Consider the following 16,398-nt stretch of genomic DNA (forward strand, 5'->3'; position numbering starts at 1 on the left):
AAGTTTGTTCTATATTGGATTTTTATAGCCAAACAGTGCATGCTTTTTGCTACACAATTTAAACTGGAAAGAGATTTCTGTTAGGTTGTGGTGACGCCTTTTTAATCTTTGTAAGAAATCTCATCAGAATCAGTATTTTCAGGTAAAGTCGATTTTTTGGGGTGTAAAATCATGTTATCAACATTTTTGTTACATATTTTGACGATTGTTTGAACACAATAGGCAATTAATAGATTTTAAAGAATACAAAACGCCTATGCGTTTCTTTTTTGGGATAGTATATATTCCCATGTTGTCAGTATGTCTGAGTCTCTGTCTGATAGTTGCTAGTTTTCCACCGACCCCACTACAGTTTCAGCATTAGCTGAGTACGAAACGACATATTTTACATGAATTCATCATGAAAACTTTAATTGAATTGGTATTGACGAACCCGTGAAGATCCGGGTAAGAATTGATCTTTAACAAACAGGGATCAGATTGTCAAGATCGCTGACCTAGTTGATGCATGTCATCGTATCCCAGTTGTGTAGATCGATGTCCATGCTGTTGATCACTGGATTGTCTGGTCCAGACACGATTATTTACTGACCGTCGCCGTATAGCTGGAATATTGCTTAGTGCGGCGTTAAACAACATATTTGACATGAATTTAAAAAAAAAATAATTTAAAAGGCAATATAAAACGCAGAACCAGAGTCAGGTGACGCCACATTTATTGCATGGTCGGGCTGTGTCTTTATTTTCCAGACACTACACATCCCCAGCAGAACAGGCACCATCCACCCCACCATCTCTTAGACCGGTTCCTCACAGCTGTGGAAGCGAATAATTGGTTTTTGTATTAGTGATTAAACCTGATAAAAATATCGCTGTATCTCTACATCAACACAGCTGTGTACTTTACGGAAGCCGTTTTGGGCCACTCTGGTTGGGTTTTGAGGACATTAAAAATTTATTTTGAAATTTCAAGATGATGATCTTCAAATTTTAAAATCTTATCTTGACATTTAAAGATCATTGTCTTGAAATTTAAACTTTATGTGAATCTCGAAATTTCATTTTAGCATCTTCAAATATCAACCTTGGTATTCTTTTCGATATTACTTACAGATGAAGTTGAAAACTTACCACCTCTTTTCGCGGTTACTCTCGGGACATCTGAAATAGCAATTGTTTACTTGACTACAGCATTTGCATCGTGTAAGCCAGATAAGATTAAAATAACCAGATGACATAAGGATTATTGACGTCCAGCTGAGTATTGCATATGATCAACCATGACTACGCATCCAATACATATTTAATCTCGTACTCTTGACATATTTGGCTCGTTTCGAAAGGTCGAGAAAGGACCTCCTGATAGCTCATAGTTTTGTGTGGTGCGCAACGATGACAACCGCTCACCTGCAGCAGCCCTGATCACTTTGCCGTCTTGGAGGAGATGCACTTTGCAGCCGCTACAGAACTTTGCTATCCTCTTTCCCACTTTCTGTTCGATCTCTTCTGCAGGTAATGGCGTTTTGGGAACGACCCACTCTTCAGTAGCTTGAACCTTTGGTGCTTTCTCTCCCTGCATGGTGAACACAGGATGAACAGAATGATAGGTTGAGTGAGTGAGTTTAGTTTTACTCCACACTCAGCAATATTCCAGTTACATGGCGGCGGTCTGTGAAACATCAAGTCTGGACCAGACAATCCTGTGATCAACATCATCGATCCACGCAACTGGGATACGATGACATGTGTCAGCCAAGTCAGCGAGCCTGACCACCCGATCCCGTTAGTCGCCTCTTATGACAAGCATGGGTTACTGAAGATCAATTCCAAGAAAGAAAGAAAAAGTGTCAGCGAAAATGGAATAAAATAATGAAAAGCCTCAGTTGCAATATGCATCAGCTGTTAATGTGACACACCTTTTCGATGTTGTCTACGACCTTCTTAATGTCGTCGTATGTCTCGTCAGATGGCTTCACAAAACAAGTATTTTTTTCGGTGATCTTCATAGCCACTAAGCCCTGCAAAATATACATGAAATAGACGTTTAACTGGCATATGTCAGATATTTAATACTGTCTCTGAATTTCAAATTTGTTTCCATAATTTATGTTCAGTTTGTTGCAACAATCTTCACCGATTCTCTATCCTACTAACCAAGATGTTATTCAATTCCTTGCGCCCCCCTGAACGACCTCATGTAGATGGGTAGCAGCTATCAAATATGTCATCACCCATATACATCACGATGTATGTTTCTTTGAGAGAGTTATAATTTTAAGTAAGCGTTGTTTCAGCCATGCAGTGACAAGAACAATTTTATTTTTACACATAATATTAATTTAAGCGATTTCTGTTTAAAACACGCTACAACATGAACTTTGCCACGTCGCTAGCTACCATTGAGCACTTATTTCAGATGCATATATACCTTTGTAAAGTCATGGTAGTTGATTATATACAACAATTCAAAACACGTTAAGGCAGCTGAAGGCCTTGGCTAGGTCACTAGCTGGAGATCATGGAGCACTTATTTCAGATGCATATGTACCTTTGTAAAGTCATGGAACTTCACTATTTGTAAAGTCATGGCAGTTGAGTATTTGTAAAGTCATGGCAGTTGAGTATTTGTAAAGTCATGGTAGTTGACTACCGTTTAAACCACACAAAGGCAGCCTGACCTTTATACGGAGCATATATTTCAGATGCACGTGTACCTTTGTAAAGTCATGGTAGTTGATTGACTTCTTGAAGCATTTTTGAGGCGGGTCAGGTGTTCCTGGGTAGGTTATCATACTGTTGTCGTGCAGCTCGATGTCCATAGGGATGACCTCTCCATTCCCGGGTGTCACGGCACCGTGAGCAAACTATAATATAGAGAGATTGTCCTCAGTATACCGTGATTAGAAGTACAAAGTCTTGATCTAAGATATAACCTTGATTTGAACATACCATGATATAACGAATACCATTTTTCCTCACATGCCAAACACGTCTGAAAGTTTGGCATGGCTACAATTCACTTCCTAAACTGTGATGATCACGTGGAAAATAACGTACAGTATCGTGAGCACACTGGACAATAACGTACATTATCGTGAGCACACTGAACAATAACGTACTGTACCGTGAGCACTCTGGACAATAACGTACATTATCGTGAGCACACTGGCCATTAACGTACATTATCGTGAGCACACTGCACAATAACGTACTATTTCGTGAGCACACTGGACAATAACGTACAGCATCTTGAGCACACTGGACATTAACATACTGTGTCGTGAGCATATTGGACAATAACGTTCTGTACCGTGAGCACACTGGACAATGACGTACAATATATTGAGCACACTGGACAATAAAGTTCTCTATCGTGAGCACACTGGACATTAACATACAGTATCTTGAGCACACTGGGCAATAACGTACAGTATCGTGAGCACACAGGACAATAACGTACATCATATTCATCACACTGGACAATGACGTACAGTATCTTGAGCACACTGGACAATAACGTACAATATCTTGAGCACACTGGACAATAACGTACAGAATCGTAAGCACACTGGACAATAGCGTACAATATCATGAGCACACTGGACAATAACGTACAGTATCTTGATCACACTGGACACTAGCGTACAGTATCGTGAGCACACTGGACAATAACGTACAGAATCGTGAGCACACTGCACAATAACGTACGGTATCATGAGCACACTGGACAATAACGTACAGTATCATAAGCACACTAGACAATTAAGCACAGCAGCGCGAGCACATTGGACAATATCGTACAGTATCTAGAGCACACTGGACAATAACGTACTGTATCGTGAGCACACTGCGCAATAACGTACAGTATCGTGAGCACACTGTACAGCATCGTACAATATGTTTAGCACACTGGACAATAAAGCACTGTATCGGAGCACACTGGGCAATAACGTACAGTATCGTGAGCACACTGTACAGCATCGTACAGTATGTTTAGCACAATGGACAGTACAGCATAGTATCGGAGCACACTGGACAAAAACGTACAGTATCGTGAGCACACTGGACAGTAAAGCACAGTATCGGAGCACACTGAACAATAAAGCACTGTATCGTGAGCACACTGGACAATAACGTACGGTATCGTGAGCACACTGGACAATAACGTACAGTATCATAAGCACACTAGACAATTAAGCACAGCAGCGCGAGCACATTGGACAATATCGTACAGTATCTAGAGCACACTGGACAATAACGTACTGTATCGTGAGCACACTGGGCAATAACGTACAGTATCGTGAGCACACTGTACAGCATCGTACAGTATGTTTAGCACACTGGACAATAAAGCACTGTATCGGAGCACACTGGGCAATAACGTGCAGTATCGTGAGCACACTGTACAGCATCGTACAGTATGTTTAGCACACTGGACAATAAAGCACTGTGTCGTAGCACACTGGACAATTACGTACAGTATCTTGAGCACACTGGACAGTAAAGCACAGTATCGGAGCACACTGGACAAAAACGTACAGTATCGTGAGCACACTGGACAGTAAAGCACAGTATCGGAGCACACTGAACAATAAAGCACTGTATCGGACGGAGCAGACTGGACAAAAACGTACAGTATCGTGAGCACACTGGACATTAACGTCCAGTATCGTGAGCACACTGGACAATAACGTACAGTATCTTGAGCACACTGGACAGTAAAGCACAGTATCGTGAGCACACTGGACAATAACGTGCAGTATCGTGAGCACACTGGACAATAGCGTACAGTATCCTGAGCACACTAGACAATAACGTACAGTGTCTTGAGCACACTGTACAATAACGTAAAGCATCGTGAGCACACTGGACAATAACGGAAAGAATTGGGAGCACACTGGACAATAGCGTACAGTATCGTGAGCACACTGGAAAGTAAAGCACAGTATTGTGAGCACACTGGACAATAACGTACATTATCTTAAGCAGACTGGACAATAAGGTACTCTATCGTGAGCACACTGGCCATTAACGGACAGTATCGTGAGCACACTGGACTATAACGTAAAGTATCTTGAGCACACAGGACACTAAAGCACAGTGTCTTGAGCACACTGGACAATAACGTACTGTATCTTGGTCACATTGGACAATAAAGCACACTATCGTGAGCACAGTGGACAATAAAGCACTGTATCTTCAGCACACTGGACAATAACGTACGAAATCGTGAGCACACTGGACAATAACGTACTGTATCGAGAGCACATTGGACAATATCGAAAAGAATCGTAAGCACACTGGACAATAAAGCACAGTATCGTGAGCACACTGTACAACATCGTACAGTATCTTTAGCACAGTGGACAATAACGTGCAGTATCGTGAGCACACTGTACAATAAAGTACTGTATCGTGAGCACACTGGGTAATAACGTACAGTATCGTGAGCGCACTGGACAATAGCGAACAGTATCTTGGGTACACTGGACAATAACGTAAAGCATCGTGAGCACACTGGCGAATAAAGCACAGTATCGTGAGCACACTGGACAATAACGTTCAGTATCGTGAGCACACTGGACAATAAAGCACAGTATCGTGAGCACACTGGACAATAACGTACAGTATCTTGAGCCCACTGGACAATAGTGTACAGTATCGTGAGCACACTGGACAAAAACGTACAGTATCGTGAGCACACTGGACAATAAAGCACTGTGTCGGAGCACACTGGACAATAACGTACAGTATCGTGAGCACACTGGACAGTAAAGCACAGTATCGTGAGCACACTTGACAATAACGTGCAGTATCGTGTGCACACTGGACAATAACGTACAGTATCGTGAGCAAATTGGGCAATAACGTACAGTATCTTGAGCACACTGTACAATAACGTACAGCATCGTGATCACACTGGACAATAACGTACAGAATCGTGAGCACACTGGACAATAACGTACAGTATCGTGAGAACACTGGAAAGTAAAGCACAGTATTGTGAGCACACTGGACAATAACGTACATTATCTTAAGCACACTGGACAATAAGGTACTCTCTCGTGAGCACACTGGCCATTAACGGACAGTATCCTGAGCACACTGGACAATGGCGTACAGTATCGTGAGCTCACTGGACAATAAAGCTCTATATCGTGAGCACACTGCACAATAACGTACTGTTCCGTGAGCACACTGGACATTAACGTTCAGAATCGTCAGAACACTGGACATTCAAGTACTGTATCGTGGGCACATTGGACAATAACGTTCTATATCCCGAACACACTGGACAATGACGTACAATATATTGAGCACACTGGACAATAACGTACAGTATCTTGAGCACACTGGACAGTAAAGCACAGTATCGTGAGCACACTGGAAATAAAGCTCAGTATCCTGAGCACACTGGACAATAACGTACAGTATCGTGAGCTGACTGGACAATAACGTACAGAATTGTGAGCACACTGGACAATAGCGTACAGCATCGTGAGCACACTGGACAATAACATACAGTATCGTGAGCACACCGGACAGTAAAGCACAGTATCGTGGGCACACTGGACAATAACGTACAGTATCCTCAGCACACTGGACAATAACGTACAGTATATTGAGCACACTGGACAATAAAACACAGTATCGTGAGCACACTGGTCAATAACGAACAGTATCGTGAGCACACTGGACAATAACGTACAGTATCTTGAGCACACTAGCCAGTAAAGCACAGTATCGTGAGCACACTGGACAATAAAGCACAGTATCCTGAGCACACTGGACAATAACGTACAGTATCCTGAGCACAGTGGACAATAACGTACAGTATCGTGAGCACACCGGACAGTAAAGAACAGTATCGTGAACACACCGGACAATAACGTACTGTATCTTGGTCACATTGGACAATAACGTACAGTATCGTGAGAACACTGGACAATAACGTACTGTATCGTGAGCACACTGGACATTAACGTACAGAATCTTGAGCACACTGGACAATATCGTAGAGTATATTGAGCACACTGGACAATAACATACAGTATGGTGAGTACAATGGGCAATAACGTACGCTATCTTGAACACTAGGGACAATAACGAACAACGTCGTGAGCACACTAGACAATAACGTACAATATCGTTAGCACACTGGACAATAACGTACAATAGCTTGAGCACACTGGACAATAACGTACTGTATCGTGAGCACACTGGACAATAACGTACAATATCTTGAGCACACTGGACACTAACGTACATTATCGTGAGCACACAGGACAATATGGTACAATATCTTGAGCACACTGGACAATAACGTACAGTATCTTGAGCACACTGGACAATAACGTACTGTATCTTGAGCACACTGGACAATAACGTACAGTATCCTGAGCACACTGAACAATAACGTACTGTATCTTGAGCACACTGGACAATAACGTACAGTAACGTGAGCACACTGGACAATATGGTACAATATCTTGAGCACACTGGACAATAATGTTCAATATCCTGAGCACACTGGACAATAACGTACAGTATCTTGAACACACTGGACAATAACGTACAGTGTCATGAGCACACGGGACAATAACGTACAGTATCGTGAGCACACTTGACAATAACGTACAGTATGGTGAGCACACTGGACAATAACGTACAGTATCGTGAGCACACTGTACAATAAAGTACTGTATCTTGAGCACACTGGGCAATAACGTACAGTATCGTTAGCACACTGTACAATAACGTACAGTATCATGAGCACACTGGACAATAACGTACAGCATCGTGTTCACACTAGACAATAACGTACAATATCTTGAGCACACTGGACAATAACGTACAGTATCGTGAGCACACTGGACAATAACGTACAGTATCCTGAGCACACTGAACAATAACGTACTGTATCGTGAGCACACTGGACAATCACGTACAATATCTTGAGCACACTGGGCAATAACGTACACTATCTTGAGCACACAGGACAGTAACGTACAGAATCGTGAGCACACTGGACAATAACGTACAATATCATGAGCACCCTCTATTACTACCTACAGCATACTGAGCACATTGGACAATAACCCATAGCATTCTGAAAACACTTAACTGTACTGTGTTTCACGAATTGGGGACGTATACCGATGGTTATATAGCCGCAAATTTAGTTATAACGGCGACGCGTAAACAGCGTTACCCCTTTAGTTTAGAGATACATTCAAAGGTTTTGGTGAATCGGTTTTCAATATGCTGATTATACGGTCAGAAATTTATAGCATTGACCTCAGAACTCGTGTTACATACTAAGTTGAATTAGAATAGAATATAACGTACAGGATAGTGAGCACACTATGTTATTACCTACGGTCTACTGAGCACACTGGACAATAACGCACAGTATCATTTAGAAATAAGGTTAGTTGATTCACGCAAAACTGAAGTATAATGTATAGTGCTTTGAATGTCGTGGTACATTTAGAGTGAGTGAGTGAGTTATTATTTAACGTCACATCGGCAATATTTCAGCCATGTCGTGACGAGAACATATGTGACATTGAAATGGAATAGATGTATATTATAAAAACCTGTCCACGAAGGACAGTAAAACAACTAGAATATCACAATTACAACTAAAACTATTGTGGAAAATTAAACTGATAGCATTATTTGGACAATACAATATAAAAACTGGCTATAGATCGCCAACAACCGAAGGTAGATCACCAAACTAGGGACCATGGGGACTTACATTACTTTTGCTATCTGCATGGACCCTAGTTGGATTTATATCATCCCTTCAGCCGCTGGCGATTGAAGTCAAATTTAGCCAAAATTAAAATGACAAGAATACTACATTTAAAACAGCTGGTAAATTTAAATTTCCTTTGAATGTTTCAGGACTTACGTACCCTCTCAGGAGGACAATAATTTTACGCTACTTCAACCCCCTTTGAGGGTACAGCCACTAACAATCTCAGTTACTAATCTAAACTACCAATAATAAAATATATATCTATTTACAAATCAGTTAACAAGTCTAATTCTTTTTAAAATGCAATAATTAAATGAGAACTTATATTACTAAAAAGATCCTTCATAGTTTGTGATTTGAAATAGAAATCCCTTGTGATGGAATATTCAACACAGTCAAGCAGGACATGATTGACCGTGATTCTTTCATCACAAGGGATACAAAACGGAGGATCCTCACCTTTTAATAAGTACTCATGAGTATGTCTAGTGTGGCCAATACGACATCGTCGTGTGATGACCTCTTCAAATCTGGACTGACAACCCAAGTAGGTGTAACCGATAGTTGGTTTTAGTGCATGTAATTTATTGATACCTACTTGGGTGTCCCACTTCTTTTGCATCAGATCACGGATATAACATCTAATAGCAGCTTTGTAATCAGAGTATGGGATCAGAGGTGGTGTCACAGATTTGTTGAGTGCTGCCTTATCAGCACGATCGGCCATTGTGTTCCCAGAAATGCCAACGTGGCTGGGTAACCAACAAAAGACGATGTCGTATTGGCCAGTAGCGAGCTCATTATACAATTCAATCATTTCAAATGAAAGTGGATGTTTACAAGAAAGATTCTTAAAAACCTGAGGACACGAAATAGAATCGGAACATATTATGTATTGTTTATATTTACGGTGTTTATTAATATATTTAAGAGCTGTTAATATGGCGTTTGCTTCTGCTGTGAAAATAGAGCTGTTATTTGGTAGTCGAAAGGATATTGTTCTGGATCCAATGACAGAGGGTACATTTAGAAATAAGGTTAGTTGATTCACAGGTAACTAAAGTAGAATGTGCAGCGCCCTGAATGACACAGCTCATGTAGAAATAAGGTTAGTTGATTCACGGGTAACAAAAGTAGTGTTCTCGTCACTATATGGCTGGAATAATGCCGATGTGACGCAAAACCCAACTCAACCTCATTCCAACCTCAATCCAACTAAAGTAGAATGTACAGCGCCCTGAATGACACAGCTCATGTAGAAATAAGGTTAGTTGATTCACGGGTACCTAAAGTAGAATGTACAGCGCCCTGAATGACACAGCTCATGTAGAAATAAGGTTAGTTGATTCACGGGTAACTAAAGTAGAATGTACAGCGCCCTGAATGACACAGCTCATGTAGAAATAAGGTTAGTTGAAACACGGGTAACTAAAGTAGAATGTACAGCCCTTACCTCTGTTGTTCCGCTTGCTCCATGCAGAAGCAGTGCGACGAGAGTGGCCACAGCAAACATAGCGGCTCGCAAGTACCTGAGGGAATAATACTCGAATATTCTAAACAGGGATAGTCATTTATCAATATCTGAAATACGTTTGTATTTGTTTTGTTTGATTTTGTCAGTCCTTACATAACATACATGTAAGTACCGTTTCCCTGTCACTGTTTCCATGTTACGACGTTACTTTACACCAAACACACCTTGTACCAATATCTCGCCACCCACTTTACGCAGTATAGATGTTAATCCCTACGGAGGCGCTAGGGTAGCCGAGTAGTTAAGCGTTAAGCGTCACCCCCGAAGATCCTGGTTCGATTCCCAACTTGAGTACAATGTGTAAAGCCCAGTTCTGGTATCCCCCGTTGTGATGTTGAGGGAATATTCCTTAAATATCCCCACTCACTCACTTACTAATCCCTACCGGTGGAATGCCCTTATGTCAGGTTAACCCAGCATCCTACTGGTCCGGAGACGGGTTTTTGTGACACGCTGTTACCTTGAAGTTGCCTTAGGTTTCTTTCATGGTAATGAAAATCCCTCGTATTTACAGTGTTCCAATAGTGCCGTCCACCCATAGTATTTAGTGGCAAGGAATGAGTTTAGTTTTACGCCGCTTTTAGCAATATTCCAGCAATATCACGGCGGATGAGTGAATGCTTTAGCCACTAGGCTACCCCACCGCCCCGATTGAGTGAGAGACACTGCACACCACCGTCTTGCCATCAACTTAATGATCGACACCATACATCAACAAAGAAGGCAATTAAAACACTCAGAGTGACCTGTCTCAAATCTAATAATATCACATCATGCAGAAAATAGATTTTTTAAAATGTTTGAAAAATATACACACCAAAACATGTCTCTTCAGTGATCCCCACAGCTGGAACTGCTGTCCAGTCGAGTTCCTGACAAGCTTATAAACATGAACCAACACATGTTCGCACCTCAGTGTTAAAATATGACGTTTCACCTGCATCATACCTTCTGACCTTTGTCTGCATGTTTCTGACAGACACGGATTTAAATTATTTTACGATGAACATTAATCATGTCAGAATATGTGGATAATTAACACAGAGGTCACAGTTTTGATCTCTTGCGATCTTCTGTCAGATAAACGTGAAGAACTTCAATACCAAATTTACAGTTTTATGATGTGATAGTTTGATTACAGTTTAACCAGGAGATGAGTGCATTAGTCGGGGAAACAGTTATTATTTTCAGGGAATGGTGGTAAACACGCTCAGTATGTACTTGTCATGATGAAGAACCTATGTGTACTATACTGAGTCAAAAAAGAAACTTCACATTCTTTCTTCAGGGCACTATAAAAGAACAAGAGATGGTAAGATGATTACCTTGATATTATTTCATTGCTGAGATCTGTGTGATGTACTCGATACACTGACAGTGCCATAATCAGTTCCATCAGCTACACCGCCGTTCCAAAACATGGGTATACAGAATGTCAAGTCACAAAAATAAAAATGCGAAATTTCTCAGTTCAATATCGTGTATGGCCGCCCCGCGCATTCACCACTGCCAAACACCGTCTCCTCATCGACTGTCTGATGCTTGTGAACACGTGGTTGGGGATTCTGCGCCATTGCTCTTGCATCCCAAACGTGCTCTATTGGATTAAGGTCAGGGGACCTCGATGGCCAGTCCATGACGTTGATTCCAGCGTTTTGAAGGAAATTTCGTGTCAACATCGCGGTATGCGGCCGAGCATTATCATGCTGGAACTGCAGACCTGGGCCATGAGCAGCCATGAAAGGAACGAGTTCGGGGGTGAGCACCTGGTCGCGGTAAGCAGCAGCTGTGAGGTTTCCACGGATGACCAGACGTCGGGAACGGTTGTTCCCACAGAAAGCTCCCCACACCATGCAACTTCCGCCCCCGAATCTGTCGACTTCCTGTACACAACATTGGGCATACCGTTCACGACGTCGTCTCCAGACTCTATGCCTGCCGTCCGCGAATCTGAGGGTAAACCTGGATTCATCGCTAAAGACAACTCGATTCCAGACTCTCTGGGTCCATCGGAGGTGACGTTGGGCCCACAGCAGACGTTGACGTTGATGAAACGGCGTCAATATTGGCCCACGATTTCGAATGGTCTGTGAGGACAGTCGACCTCTGACATTTCAGCCCTGGTTCGTGTAGCCGGCAGAAATCTGTCACGTAGGTGACGTAGGACGATTTGACAGTCTTCTGCTCGTTACGTCACACGTGGACGACCCGACCTTGGGCGATCAGAAGTGGTGCCAGTTTGTTGTAGACGACCTCGCAAGTCATACACATTACGACGGCTGCATCCCATTGCTCTTGCGACGTCAATAACTGATCTTCCCGCTTGCAACATGCCAACGGCACGTTCACGTTGCACATTTGACAATCGTGGCATTTCAAGTACCGTAAGAACTGTGGTTTAAAAGTATTTTTTCAATTCTTGAGACCAATGCAAACACGTGCATATGAAGAAAACTTCGATGCGAAGATCACATGATCGACTGCACGTGCAAAACCTGATTTGGCACTAACGTCATTTACACGACGAATAGATGGGTTTGAGTTGGTTTTGCAAACGTTTTTCTAGAATCGAAAGATAGGGATCCCATTTCGGATACATAGATGTATCATCAGAGAAAAATTATTCATTATTTTTCAAATTACATTTTGTGAACTTTCTTTTTTGACTCAGTATATATTGTGACCGTTTTCACTGTGGGGTGGTGGGGTAGCCTAGTGGTCAAAGCGTTCGCTCGTAACATCAAAGATCCAATGTTCGAAGCCTATTTCTGGTGTCCCGCGCTGGAATATTGCTAAAGGCGGCGTAAAACTAAATTCACTCACTCACTCACTCACTCACTCACTCACTCGTTCTCACTGTACCCTTGAAGGGGGCGGAAAATCCCCGTTAAAATTGATCTTCAGTAACCCATGCTTGTCGGAAGAGGCAACTAATCGGATAGGGTGGTCAGGCTCACAGACTTGGCTGACACATGTCATCGTATCCAAATTGCGTTGATCGATGCCCATGCAGTTGATCACTCGATTATCTGGTCCAGACTCATTTTTAACAGACCGCCACCATATAGCGGTGTGAAACAACCAACCAACCATTCTCACTGTATCATACAGGGAAAACCATTTTCTCATATTATATAATCTCATCATTAGTTTTAATTCCCGATCTCACACATTTAATGTGGAAGAACCAGGATTCACTGATGTCATCTATAAAAAAAGGCATCAGTATTGACTGGTCATTACAGATCCTTGTCAAAAAGCTTTCATAAGTATGTGTTTTTGATTGACTTTCAAATTGCGGTAATACAATGTGAACATATTCTGCCGAAACTTTGGCACCTATCTATAATCATTCCCTGATTTGATGCAAATGAAAGGGCTTCAACGACTTGAGATATGTAACATCAGACACTTTGGATCGTCGTAATCGTGCGTCTATTGTTGACTTTGAAATAGTGGGGATACAAAGTGAGCATCTTCTCTAGTAATTATGGCAGCCATCATAAATACAAGCACAGGTACCGCAATTATCCATTTGAAAATACACAGAAACACATGGTACAACTCAAAATAAGAACATTCACCAGACATAATTTCTGTCACTGATTCACCAAACTTGGAAATGTCCTCCACAAGTGTAATACAAATCTTAAGGTTTTCATAGGAAATAAATCAGGGAACTCTCATACAATGTCTCAGCAAGAGCTGTAACAACGCTTAGAAATGTTCGTTAAAGGAGCAAGCTCGATTATGTGGTTGAGACAGAAACCAATGAAATATGTTGCAGAAACATTTACCAACCACGAAATTAAGGTTTTACTCAGTCTATGAGCAGATTCTACACATTCTTAACCAAAACACTTATTAAATATAACTAAATTAATGATATTTTAAGTTTGTATTACAAGGTCACTTTTTCATATGTCTTCTTTGAACGTTTGTATGAGAAAGTATCATTCTTCTGCAGAATATCTGAGAGTTTTAGGTACTGAATACTTTTCCTTTTTACTGAATACTCATCAATTAACATTCAAACTAGCATTTAAGTACAGTTCTAAACGTTGGGAGGGGTAACATATGGCAAGCTGCATGTGGAAAGATTACAGAGTGAGTGTGTGTTTTCTATTCGATATTCTATTCTATTCGATGTGATTCTTCATCATTTAATACCCATCAACTTGAATAGAATTTCAAATTTAATTCAACTGAAAGTTTCCGCTGCCCTAACAGTTTATTGATGCTTGTTCGTATAGTCAAAGCTGAAAGTTAAACATCATTTTCGTTATTTTGTATGTGGAATTATATCGCGTGAGTGGTGTATTGATCGGCAGGTTTGTGTAAGTGTTACAACCAATTACAGAGTATTAATTTTCGTGGAAATGGTGCGACAGCATGACATTGGCCAAAGCTGTTTCTTCGTTTTCGCAGTTGCTGGTGATTTATAGCCCGTGTTTAGTTACATGCGAGTGTTTTATCTCTAACTGTGATACACGAGTAGTTTTACTGCTCATCGTAAACAGTATTATTCATTCTAATATTATTGATCTTTACTGATAATTAATTGTTCTCGTCACGATAAGGCTGAAATATTATGGATGTGTCGAGAAATATTAACTCACTCCCTCACTCTTCGTTTTCGCACAATATAACATCCGTTTCAATCGGTTCCAAACAGTCTCATTTTACAACCATCCACCAACATATGTCGACTCTGGACGTGTAGCGATTACTGAAACACAACTACGCTTCACACATGATGTGTTCAGGGAATATGAAATCCGGGAAGGCTTTAATTAGTTTACTGTTCTTGTGACGCGAGTGTTGGGAGAGTTGGGGTTGTCATGTGATATGACTGTAGGAAGCTGAATGTGTAAACATCGAAAGTTGTTAGGTTTTTTTAATCCTTGCAGTTTGGCGGTCAGGTTGGAGATCCATTATTGCTGCAGTTTGTAGTGTGGCAATACATTATTTCGTGCCGTTGGAAAGGCGGCTAGGCTATCCGTTATTGTGTTTAGTTTGAGAGGCAGTATGGGTATCCATTATTGTTAGCAGTGTGATGGCAAGTATGGTTATCCATTATTGTTTGCAGTTTAAGGGCCAGTATGGCTATCCGTTATTGTTTTTAGTTTTAGCGGCAGTATGGCTATCCATTATTGTTAGCAGTTTAAGGGGGCAGTATGACTAATAAGAAAATAACTAATAATAATGTGTCCGTTTATATAGCGACAAACTCCACACCAGGTATGCTCATAGCGCTAGCAAGGCATTATTGAAGTCCATTGATATAGTACCTTCTGTAGAGAAAGGTTTTGAGATGCCCCTTAATGTTTGCAAGGGTTGGAGACAGCATAAGCTCATCAGGGAAGGAATTCCATGTGACCGATGCCATGTTCTGGTAAGACTTGTAGCCAAATGATTTGAGGTTACACTTGGTACACAGAGCAGATTAGACGAGGATGAACGCAGAGCTGTTCTTTTCATGTAAGGAGAGATGAGTTCTTGAAGATGCAGAGGTGCAATACCATGAGTGAGTGAGTGAGTGAGTGAGTTTAGTTTTACCAGAAATGGGCTTCACACATTGTTCCCATGTGGGGAATCGAACTCGGGTCTTCGGCGTGACGAGCGGACGCTTTAACCACTAGGCTGCCCGACCGCCCCTGCAATACCATGAATGGACTGAGTATCCGTTTTTGTTTGTAGTTTGAGGGACAGTGTGGCTATCGGTTGTTGTTTACAGTTTGATGGACAGTGTGACTATCCCTTATTGTCAGCAGTTTGAGGGGCAGTATGGCCATCCGTAAATACTTGCAGTTTTTTTAACCATGAGATTCATTGCAAGAAAATACTGTTTTAACAGAAGACATTAGTACAATAATCAATACTGTCGATGCAATATAACAGCCTCATAACCTTCCTGAACTTGGCATGCACATATGGCGTGAAACCAAGAGACACATTTTCTGAAAGGCGGTAGTAACTGTGTTCCACAGGATATATCGCTTGTGTGAGATCAGACGATATCCTAGGTGATATCGTTTTGGCAGTAGATTTTGCACAATGCCCTGGCAATGCTATGGCGTCATGAACTTGATCACGT

At 41.4% G+C, this 16,398-nt stretch overlaps 1 protein-coding gene across 3 annotated transcripts; it reads right to left on the bottom strand.

The window, feature by feature from the left end:
* Positions 1-699: 699 nt before the first annotated feature.
* LOC124292387 lies at positions 700-11,221 on the bottom strand. Of its 3 annotated transcripts, none has more exons than XM_046729469.1 (7): positions 11,119-11,221; positions 10,221-10,296; positions 2,715-2,864; positions 1,917-2,018; positions 1,408-1,573; positions 1,132-1,161; positions 700-816 (listed from the first exon to the last, which is right to left on the bottom strand). In XM_046729469.1, exons 1-7 carry the CDS (start codon positions 11,124-11,126, stop codon positions 740-742), a joined length of 609 nt encoding a protein of 202 aa, XP_046585425.1. In that variant the 5' UTR covers positions 11,127-11,221; the 3' UTR covers positions 700-739. The 3 variants fall into 3 exon arrangements, with proteins under 3 accessions (XP_046585425.1, XP_046585426.1, XP_046585424.1); XM_046729468.1 differs by lacking the exon at positions 700-816 and adding an exon at positions 996-1,049 and having other exon boundaries at positions 1,085-1,161; XM_046729470.1 differs by lacking the exon at positions 1,132-1,161.
* Between the last annotated feature and the right edge of the window lie 5,177 nt (positions 11,222-16,398).

This window comes from Haliotis rubra, unplaced genomic scaffold (genome assembly GCF_003918875.1).
Source record: "Haliotis rubra isolate DU_JTF1 unplaced genomic scaffold, ASM391887v1 Scf516, whole genome shotgun sequence".
Classification (NCBI taxonomy): Eukaryota; Metazoa; Mollusca; class Gastropoda; order Lepetellida; family Haliotidae; genus Haliotis; species Haliotis rubra.

What these genes read in the sequence shown, in the direction of transcription:
- LOC124292387 (XM_046729468.1), bottom strand. An exon ending in GAGCAAGCGGAACAACAGAG is followed by an intron (nt 2,865 to 10,220) that starts GTAAGGGCTGTA and finishes TCTATATTATAG; the next exon opens with TTTGCTCACGGTGCCGTGAC. An exon ending in TCGTAGACAACATCGAAAAG is followed by an intron (nt 1,574 to 1,916) that starts GTGTGTCACATT and finishes TTCACCATGCAG; the next exon opens with GGAGAGAAAGCACCAAAGGT.